The sequence below is a fragment of the Perna viridis genome, chromosome 13 (assembly GCF_037379345.1).
Source record: "Perna viridis isolate PV_CMFRI_1.1 ecotype Kerala chromosome 13, ASM3737934v1, whole genome shotgun sequence".
In the NCBI taxonomy this organism is placed as follows: Eukaryota; Metazoa; Mollusca; class Bivalvia; order Mytilida; family Mytilidae; genus Perna; species Perna viridis.
This window is the reverse complement of record NC_142457.1, coordinates 2,548,572-2,559,954: the sequence shown is the minus strand read 5'-3', so window position 1 is coordinate 2,559,954 and position 11,383 is coordinate 2,548,572. Positions and strand designations below refer to the sequence as shown.

At 33.0% G+C, this 11,383-nt stretch overlaps 1 protein-coding gene across 1 annotated transcript; it reads left to right on the top strand.

The window, feature by feature from the left end:
- Positions 1 to 6,413: 6,413 nt before the first annotated feature.
- LOC148599218 (uncharacterized) lies at positions 6,414 to 11,383 on the top strand. Its single transcript, XM_088559414.1, has 4 exons — positions 6,414 to 6,633; positions 8,346 to 8,494; positions 9,456 to 9,563; positions 10,438 to 11,383. Exons 1-4 carry the CDS (start codon positions 6,606 to 6,608, stop codon positions 10,795 to 10,797), a joined length of 645 nt encoding a protein of 214 aa, XP_088415540.1. The 5' UTR covers positions 6,414 to 6,605; the 3' UTR covers positions 10,798 to 11,383.

The window sequence follows — 11,383 nt, the reverse complement described above, 5'->3', positions numbered from 1 at the left end:
TTATATTTGTAATATATTAATACATGTATCAAACTTGCTATATACTTTACAGTGTGACATTAATTGCTCATAAATAAATCAACATACAGGGATGGATCCAGATATTTTGAAATTGGGGGGTTCAGACATCATTATAAATCATCAGGTAACTACAAACCATACACGAGAGAAGCCCTAAAGCAATATCATCAGTAAACTATCCAGTTTCTGTATTTAGAAGTTTTGTCTAGTACATAAAATGACTTTTACTCATTGTTTTCAACTTCTTCAAACCACTTTAATGATCTTCTTGGTTATGAGGGGATGTTGTTTTAACAATGACCACCTGTCAGTCAGTTGAAAAGTAACCTATTCTACTACTACTTTTGTTACCTGCTATTAACAGTTATTGAAACAAAAATGTGCTCATGAAGTACACTGTACTACATTTTGTAAAGTTTGTTATGTTTTATTCAAGATAAATTTGAATTATTTTAGAGAAAGAAGTGTTTATTTTTTCTTAATTAAGACAGCAGATAGAGATATTTTACAGTCCTCGACGTTAGCCACTAGGCCGAAGCCCTGGGCTAGTAAAATCAGCCTCGGGCTAGTACAGTTTCAATGTCCGTAGCCCGACCGGGCTAGTCTGATTCGAGTTGTGAAGGTGTAAGATTAAAGTGTTTCAATGACCTACAGTACGTTGTTGTGTTTACATTCTGTCCGAAATATAATTACAAAGTTACGACAATGTCACTATTGTTTATTTTTGTCATTATTTACTTTCGCGACCTTTTGTCCTTTCGTGTTAATTAAAACAGCAATATGCCGCAACGTTTATTTTATGTTAGAGTTACTATAAAAAACGATGATTAAAAGTAAAACGAAATAAAAACTAATCGATTTATATAATAAAATCGTTCACAAATACTTGTAGGACAACATAATATTTAGTTGTCAAATTAAAATTACCGTGGTTCTTATTTTTTTTTTTTTGAGGGTCGTTTTTGTCCGTCGATAGTTTTCGGTATTGAAATTTTAGCGATGTCATTCGAACTCCTCGGATAATTTGCATGTCATTTTTTCTGAATTTTTCGGGCTGTTAGTTTTGAGTTCGGGTTACCAAAAATTCAAACTTGCTAGCCCAAAGGGCTACTGGACAAAAAAATTGAAGGCAAGGACTGATTTTACGAATAACATTTCAGAGCACTAAAATATATATTTATTGTAAAAACTTTTTATAATGTAGGACAGAAATTATAATGTTACAGAAATACTGTTTTCAAAATTTCAAAAAATGCTTAAAAACAGTAAAAACCTGGGACAATGATAACCACCCAACCTCTATTTTTGCCTGATTTTGCCCACAATTATATGTACATGTAAGAATATTTCTCATCAAGAGGAGGTTTCTGTACTTCCATATGATGTGGCTAAAATACATGTATATTTTCATGCATTTACATATTGTAACATATTGCAATTATCAAAGGCGCTGCTATCATTTTCCCTTGATTTCTTTTCAGTGCTAATCCCTTTTAAAGTTTCACTAGATGTAGCGAGAAGAAAGCAAAAGCAGAATGGACTGTTTTTGTGCTGGGACACTATTTAGGCATGAAACAAAGTTCATGATTCTCAAGTGATGGTACATGTCAACATCTATTAATAAAAACTACAAATATGAAGTCTTGATTTCGTGGCACTTATTTGTTGGCAAAATATAAGAGTTACTTGTATTATAGTATAATACATATTGGTGAAAAAATCATGCAGAAAAAAAATGAAAGAAATGCACATGCATCAGTGAATGCAGACAGGTATAAAACACTGCTTAAGCACAATAATGATTCATCATTAAAAGTGGTGCTCATGGGGTATGGGTTCACTAGTAACCTTTTTGTTTTGGAAAGTAGAAAAGATGGATTTATATTCAAAGTGAATTTGTTATAAAGAAAGACAAAATATTTCCTGTATTCACTACATCTGTTTATCCTTGACTTTCTTAAATCTTAAATTGCTAAAATATATGAGGTACAAACAAAGTTTTTTTAGTTTAAAGATCTTTAAACTGCAAAGTAGTTTTGATAACAAGAGTTTATATCCTTGTTTGAATTGAAAAAATCCTAGAGAAAGGTAATTATTTATTGTAAAAAAAGTGTATAGTTTTGACATTTTCAACTCAGGGCCTAATCTAGACAACAATGACAAGGACAAGCTTTAGTAAATTCTGTTTGGAAACTAACAATATTGACATATTTGTTCATTTAATCTATTACAAATCACTGTCAAGGAAAGCACAAACAAGGAGAAGTTTTTTTCTCATTTCTCCCTTTAGATTAGATCCTTGGTCAACCAAGCTCTCCCAGTCCACATGCAGGATTCATTGTCCAACCCGAAATTTCAAAGTGTGGATTTTTTTCTTACTTTGAAAATCCAACTAATATTGATAGTCAGTGATTCACAGTGGAGATCATATTTATGAAAAATGCTGGTTTAGGTGTTAAGTGTCAAGAAATTTGAGGACATGAACGTACACAGCCAGAAATACCGAAAACAATAAAAGAAAAGAAGATCCATAAATACATTAATAAACAAGCAGTATTGATATGCATTTCATTCAAATGGATGGTTCTCGTTAAAATGACTAAGTTTTTGATCGGTTTATTTTGCTTGCAATTTAGTTACATGAATATTTATGAGGTCTTCCTTGACTCAGTGCCTCAGCACTTTGATTTAAAAGTGGGAATAGAAGGAAGACACCCCTCCAACTACTAACTGAATCCGCGTAAGGGGTGGCCTTGCGAGATCAGTCAAGACCCGTAAAAAAACCCAATCATCAGAGGAACCTTACTCTCAAGACAAACAGAGGTATAGGCAGGGACTTTCTCCCAAGTCGGGGTTTTGAGTCCACCTTCGCTCCGTCAAACTACTTTACATAGTGCTTTGCATATTGGCTGAGAATATGAAAATCACTATGAAAAATACCATATAACAATTTTTATGTTGCGAGCACTTATTCAAGGATTAGTAGTCTCCCTTCCAGTTTTTACAAGTGCTTTTTTTCTTATGCCTAGATATCGCAAATGCGTGAGGACAAGTACCTACATGTATATAAGCTTTTTGGTGGCCCTCCCCCTTTTTTCTATCCGACAGAATTTTCACTAATTTTGTGTGTGTGTGTTTTTCCCTCTTTCTATACAAAATGGATCACTACAAATGCAGAGATATACCAAAAAACAGAATGTGGATTGTAACCGTAGTTTGATGTTATCTTAGGTGGGGTTGAGATCCACGGTTTATCGTTTTCATGTTATTAGTATTTGCTTTATAGATTTGACTACAAACATACCTGGCAATATTTGACACGAATCAAATAGAAACGTTTATGGGTATTATGAATTTCGTCATTGTGTCCACCAGAGAGATAAAAATCTACGCCACTGTCAGTGTTAACATTTTATTAAAGAAATTTTTCGTGGATGATGTTTGGAATGACTCTCGATTTCATTGGATTTCTCATGTGTGTGTGTGTGTGTGTGTGTGTGTGTGCGCGCGCGTTTATTTCAAATGGAGCTTCCTTCCTACAACGACAAAAGGCGCTTGTGTAACAGGTTTGTCCATCATATATTATCGATTTTTTTATTTGCGTGGCATTTTTTTGATTTGGATATAAGACTAAATTACATTGTAGTCAATCGATCTGTTGCAATTATTGGAATAAATGTGCACTTTATGTTACAAAAAGAATTTTTCGCAGTATTCTACAATTTTTCGTAGAACCTTGATTTGTAGTAGTACCATAAATTAAAGCGTACAATTAGAAATACATGTCTAATACAACTTGTTGATGTTGATTAAACAGTTATATAATTTACAAATATAGAAATTAGAGATAAATTATTTTAAGTATATTTTTTACCTAGATAATATTTGTTTGCTCCAACCTATCCTGGATTTTGCGTTTTCCTGCCCTTCATTTTACCCGATTGTTCATTCTGGAATTCATCATTGTCTGTTTTTTTTTAATTTAATCCCACCCCCCTAAATATCAAATGATTACTCCATTAAACTTAATTAGTTCTAAAGAAACCCGACCCGTTCGAAAGAAATATGTAGGTAAATTTTTTTATCCATGCAATTTCATTTGACAAATTCAAATTATATAGAAAAGAGAAGAGTATTGTTTTAGGAGATTTCCTCGTTCAAATAGCGTTATTTCTATGAAAAAAAAATACATAATTTAAAAGTAAGTAAATTGTTCTGTCGAATAATCTATTGTTTTCATTTTCATTTTTATTTATTATTTTTGTTTGCTTTTCAAGAGAGCCTTCTGATTATCTTTGGCCTTTCACCTCACCATTAAATGGTGATAGTACGGCTTCATAATAATGGAGTGTTCATATCACAACTCATACGTCTTGCCAAAGCTTGCCGAAACTACGCAGACTTTTTGTATCGCGCTAGAACTTTTACAAATAGGCTTCTGGAACAGGGTTATGCTACTACAAGATTGAAGTTATCACTACAGAGGTTTTATGGTCGTCATCGTGAACTCGTGGATCGTTATGGTGTATACATCTGCACCATTCAAAACTGACTTATTCAACGGGTCATAGTTTTCCTTTCCTCGTTTGTCTACCCCGGACTTTACTTCTTAAGACCAACTCGGCGGGTGTTTCTAGAAAAGCAGAGAACGCTCACCCTATCGGTGCACCTGGTCCATGCCCCCAGTTTTTAGTGGAGTTCGAGTTGCTCATTTGCTTGTGTTACTTTGTATGTATGATGTTACTATATATTCTTTGTTGTGTATGTCTATTTTCCATGTCTGGTATTTGTCCCTGGATTGCATTCTTTTGATTACCGCTATAACCTTGGTTTACTTGATTACTCTTTCAACAGATTTTTGGGGTCTTAAACCTCCAACCAGCTTCACTTGGCAAATTTTAATTCTATAGAGAAGGGAAATGTATTGTTTTGTGGGTTTTCCTCGTTCATCAAGCATTATCCTCGGTTTGAATGAGGGGGTCACTTCTTTAATAGAAAGTGCCGCTGGGATTCTGCAACCCCACCCTAGTCATATATTTTGGCTTAAATTTGAAAAGAAACCTTTTCATATATTTTATCATAAAGAGGAGACCTGATCCCATTTATCTATGATTAAAAAGTATTTCAGAATTTTCCAAAATATACATCTGATCCACAGGCACTTGGGACCAGGACCCCCCCCCCCTTCAAAAATATCATTAAATCATTGTTTCCTTATTTGAGTTATTATACGTGTTCTCTGACATGTCCGCTTGCTATTTAATGCTGTTTATACTATGCCTAGTTTTCATCTATATACTTCTCTGAAAACTAGGCATAGTATAAACAGCATTAAATAGCAATCGGACATGTCAGAGAACACGCATGATAACTCAAACATGGAAACAAAATGATTTAATATTTTTGAGGGGGGATCCTGGTCCCAAGTGCAAACAACTGGGGACACGTTGTTCAACTATTAAAGTATATGTCCGGAAAAGTCAACCAAACAATAAATAGGAGCTGGGCATTCCACTATTTCAAGTACTTAATCCACTGTTCTAAATATATCGTTTATTACGATGTTATAAAGATGGTACAATATTTTACAAATAACATAAGTAACGCTTGATGTTACAAGAGCGGAGCATGATGGTAAGCTATATAAAGATACAAAACGTGCAGAGAATATAACACACCAAAAACTCCTCCCACAAATTATATATAAAACATTAAAAATTCTAAGTCTGACCAATGGCTAACTTTCTAAAGCTCAATAAACCAAAATATTTACTTGTCAAAAGCAATTAATTAAGTCAGTGTAATGTTCAACGGGGGATAGTGTCATAAAATGTTATCAAAATAAATCCTGTGATGCTGGGATCAATCAACAGATGGTCGTGAGAAAGTCTGTGCATACAACTGTTAACATTAATCTTAATCCTGATCTAGCTAATTACCATTTACTCTTTACTGACCCATAATTAACCCAATACATAACACAAGTGCTTGTGATCTGATCAATAGAAAGAATCACAATACTTTTTCTGGGTTTTAATTGAAGTATAAGCAACAAGAATAAGACTAACTTGGGTTATATGAACGGTATTTTTACATTTGCGGTAACAAAGTGAAAGTAAACAGTTCTGTCGGGGATAATAATAACTCGTAGACGATTTCCTGAAAATCGTAAATGAATATAGTAAATGAAAATATACGTAAGATAATTAACTGTGTCAGTCTATTGAATTTCACCTGCAAAAATTGTGCCAGTTAACCAATATGCTTTTGTTTACAAAAAAAAACTATTTTTATCGTACTCATTCATTGAAATCTATTTATAGATATCATAAAATCCTTGGCTACAATTTACAGAAATTTCCTCTTCAGAGAACAATGATGATTGGTCTGCAACGAATCGAGAGTTAAATTTTCTTAAGACAACATTTAGAAACTGAGATGTGATAATAATTCCAACACAAAATCTTGAGAATAAGAATGTGGGTATTGGGAAATTTGTGGTTAGCTGCTCTATAAATTTCAAAGCACCTCTGTAGAGATGTATAAGACTCATAATCGCGCACAAAGCAAGACTTGGTAGCAGAATGAAACAAATATTTGCTATAACCGTTGGTAGGTAGTTATTCCATATTTAAGGTTGTTGTCTATGAAAATATTTATAACTATTTTAATTGAAAATGCAAAAAAAAATGTATACAAATATAATTTTTAAATAAGAACTGATTTACGGTCCAAGCCGGTTTGCCACTAGAATCCAAAGAGAAGGCTCTGGGCATTAGAACCCACTTGATATGCAATTGTTTGGCAAAATTGAGCAAATTATTTGTCTTGAACTTTCTTAGTGTCTCACGCCAAAAGTTTGATTTACTTTACAAATTGTGTACTCAACTGAAAATGGATTGGAAATCAAAGTTTGTTTTTTTTTTCGATGCAAACATGAGAGTAAGTAGACTTTACACTTTCCATGGGCTACACAATCATTTACTTGTCCATTGGTAACGAAGTATTGCACATTCCATGGGCTACGTGTATACAATACCATTGGCTACAAAGACATGCACATTTCCATGCGCCACGCGTACCAATGCTCTACCCTTGCTATGGTGGATATGTCACGATTTCTCTCTATAAGTTACTTGAATCTTGTGTTATATGCATGTACCTTCCATTATATTGTTCTAGTTTTTTTTCTATTTACCTTAAGACTAAAAAATATGTGTGTTTCCTTTTACAACTTTGAAGAAAATATAGGGCAGGTAGATAAGTGGTTTTTTTTTACTTTTCTTTTCATTGTGTTTAATGTGAGAACCATTCTGACTTTAACATTGCTTATTGAATATGATAAAAAAAAATCTATAGGATAGACTATATTTACCTGAAAAAAATAAGGTACGTAGGGTAATAGGAAACACACATCTTTTTTTAATTAAGCCTAACTCAATATTTTGTGTATTAGCTGATTATGGTAAGTATTTCCTATATGTAAATACTGGAAGTTGTTGTGTTCGGTGTTATGGGCTTATATCCTCCCGCGCTCTCCATTTTCACCTGACTTTCTTTGCTTGAATTTATTCGATGGAAAATGGGAGTCTAATTTTTTTATTGATAAACTGAAGTCGAGAGGGTTTCTTTTTGTCATTAATTTATGTAGAAAATGATTACTCCTTTTGTGTTTATATGAAAGTGACAGGACGACACTTTACGACACAAAAAGAAATTAGCGAATGACTAATAAGAATAAAGAATGAAAACCCCGCGCACTTTTCAACACTAAACACTATTATATACATTTGTGCGTGTACTTGTATATATGTATTTCCTATAAAATAAAAATAAAGAATACTTCTTATACTCTCCTGTAAGAATCAGGCAGTGAATGAAACATGGTATGAAAAACCCAACCATTTCAAAAGTTTAATTTTACTAATTGCACCACCAGAATTAAGAAGAAAAAGAAACAGCTAGATTTCCATATTTTGTTCAATTGAGTTATAATAATTTCATTGAACTGCACTGAAAATGAACATTCAAAAGCATATAACTCTGTCAAAAACCTCATTTTTTTAACATTCTATTGGAAAAATTCTGAGCAAATCCAGTGATGCAGAGATCAAATAATGTTCTTTTCAAATTGAAAAAAAAACATCCAAATATTGTCAGGTCGGTTTTCTGATTTTTTTCCATTTTGCCTGATTCTTACAAAATATAGACTTAATTGAGGAAATCCTAAGAAGACAATTATAACATTTGAAGATTCTTGATCTTAAGCCAATAATACAAAATAATTATTTTTATTTTATGATGTGGTTTTGTTTCCATTTCAGTTTTAATATCAGTTGTCAACATTGGTAAATGTTTGCCAATCGTAGAGAGATGGAAAGCACCATGTGGTGACCAGAAGGAACTCGTTACGGAAATTGTCAAGCATTTATATGACGTCGAAACATTGTCCTACAATACTCAGACCAAATATGTAAGTACCAGCATTTTGAGACCAATTGTAAGTCATAGAATTTTTTTATAAACTGGAGTTTCTTTTATGGAATTATATATTTTCCTAAGAATAGTTGGAAAATTTATTATGCTGTAATGTTTGTTCTCGCTTACAAGGAAACATTCAAAAATGAATGGCTAACATTATGTAAATGGTATCTTCTCTTGAGTGTAATATTAACTCAAAAGCGATATTAACGTTGTGAAAAAGGCAACATTTAATGTGAGACGTTTGGACCATTTTAACACGCCCATACTTGCTACAAATCTCAACAGAACATCAAATGGTAAATGGTCCAGTCCAGGCTGAGTGGACTTTAATCCAGTTCAGCCTGAGTGGACTTAAATGGTCCAGTCTGGCCTAAGTGATATTATACAAGAGAATGAAGCTGAATCCGGGTAGAATATTTTATTCATCGTATGTTAAGCATTACTGCGAGTAATATGATTAAGTTCAAGGGGCAAGTTCGCTGGTTTGATATTTGCTGTTTTGATTTTTTTTGTTATATAGCCCTTTTTATACCTATTGGATTATAGAGATTTTAAACCGCTTTGTCAACTGTCTTGTTTACTACCGAATTATTAGTAAAAGTCATTAGGTCAGTGAATGGACATCCCCTACATGAAGTTATATATATATATCGCTGTAAATCTGTTTCTTATGGTTCCAATATCGGATATTCTAATATGACATGCATCGAAGTTCTTTAAACCACAGCCATGGTAAACAAGTGATGAACACATGACAAACATATCGTACAACTCATAAACTGCGTGTATATGTAGAAGCTAGTCCTATTAGAATCGAAATAAACCCCAAAAAAGCAATTTTATCATTGTTTTACCACGAGCTAGCCATTTATGTGGCATTACCGCTTACTAAATTGCCACAATATGCAATATTTGATTTTAGCATAATCTTCTTATTGTCCTTTACACAGGGCCAAGAAAGAATTAAAGATGCTACAATTAGAGATATGTATATGAACATGCACTTCTTTGATGTGCCAACATTTTCTGAAGATCAACAGACGGATGCTATTGAAGATGTAAGTCTTAAAATCATCACACAGAACAGGTAGACGAAGAGTCCTTTGCTACCATATTCATTGTTCCTTAATTGTAATAAGTTATTAATTTCAAGTTAAGTTTCTTTAAAGAAAAGTGTGCCTCCTGGTGCATTATATTTGTTAATCTCTTGATCCTTCGTAGATTTTTAATTTCCGTTACAGCTTTAAATGTAGACAATGTTGTTCACTCAATGCACCAACATGGATGGAACTTCTTTCAATGTTAAAACATTGTATTTTCAGTCCCTGATAAGTACCCCAATTTTCAAATGGAAGTCATAATTTTACTTTTCTTATTCCAAGATACATGTAACACCATATTATTTTTTTTTATTATTGTGGGTCAAATGGATTAACATGTTTTTATTCTAAAGCTTCGATTTGTTAGCGTCTTTGTTCAGAGCATGAAATATTGGCAGCTGAGCGTAAAAAGAAAATGACGTAATCGCTACGCCATCTCTTCCTGTCGTTTTGGACGACTTGGTGTATGGCGAAACTCTTTTGTGCTTGAAAAACTCTAACAATAGTGGACCTATCGTTTTCCCTTACACTAATATATTGTACAATTACTTGAAAAATCACATAGACATTATAACCATGATAAGTTCTGTAACCAGTTCCATTTAAAAAATCTCATATTGGGATTTTCCTCAAATTCTTCCTCGACTCAAATTGCAACCAATCAGCCAATCGAAGCCTAGAGAATAACTCAAGGTTTTGAGGAAATTATCAAATTGATTTTTTTTATTAAACCCAGGCCAGCGCTTTTAACTTTGCTCAACACTTCCTTTAAAAAACGTTTAATTAAGATAATTTGCTACCGAAACTTCTAACTACAATTACTTTTTTCCAGATTAATTCTTGGCACAAACAGGCATACAGACACATATCAAAAGCTGCCGTTTTCTTGGAACAGACCGCTCATAGTGAGACAAATTATGCAAATGAGCAAAACATACCTGGTTTCGCGGAAGAATTTGGACAGATGAATAACCAAACTTACGCAATTCTTTGCAAAATCCAAGCCGCACTTGCACAGAAAGGCCAATTTGTTGATAACATCCCGTCACGTGACATTATGGCGGAAAATATACGAAACATTGACAATATAGCCAATATATTTACTAGGGACTTCATTATTACAAAAGATGTCTACTTAACAGTTAAAAACTTATTAATAGTTTATCAGAAAGTTAAGTTGTCTATGGTTTAAATTCTCTTAGTAGGGGTACAGAGTAGATTATATTAATCGTGTATTGGTAATGTATTGGTAATTTTTTTTGCATTTAAAATTTTATATGTTAATATTTTACAAACTGCTCTCAGGAAATTGTTAAAATTTTATGTTTATTGACATTCATATTTGTAGTATTGCTACATTGATATATTTATAAACCTTTTTCAACATGTGCACGATCTTTACAGTTGTAATGTTGCTCATTTTTTTTAAAAAATACACTTGGAATCAAATATGTCTATTCTTTTTTCTGCCCTGTAATTCACATTCGGAATAAAGCTTTCTAAAATAAAATTGCAGAATAAAAAATTTGATCCCAATGACCCCCCCCTTTTTCCCCCAACCCCATAAAAATCATTGATTGCTCATTAGCGTAAAAAATCGGTAAAAATAACCGAAAAGTCAGCAGTGGGATGATTCAAATACGCCAAAATAAAAAAAAATGGCCTAAACGTGAACATATGAAAGGGAGACAAAAAAAATACATGAAGATAAGGAAAACAAGACGCCACACAACCAAAAACAGAAAAAAACTAGAGGCTCAATAGACCCTGAATCACTC

Bases quoted from the DNA above. Each gene is read 5' to 3' on its own strand.
- LOC148599218 (XM_088559414.1), top strand. From the start codon at position 6,606: ATGAAACAAATATTTGCTATAACCGTTG. The intron at 8,495-9,455 runs GTAAGTACCAGC...TCCTTTACACAG, and splicing joins ACAATACTCAGACCAAATAT to GGCCAAGAAAGAATTAAAGA. The intron at 9,564-10,437 runs GTAAGTCTTAAA...ACTTTTTTCCAG, and splicing joins AGACGGATGCTATTGAAGAT to ATTAATTCTTGGCACAAACA.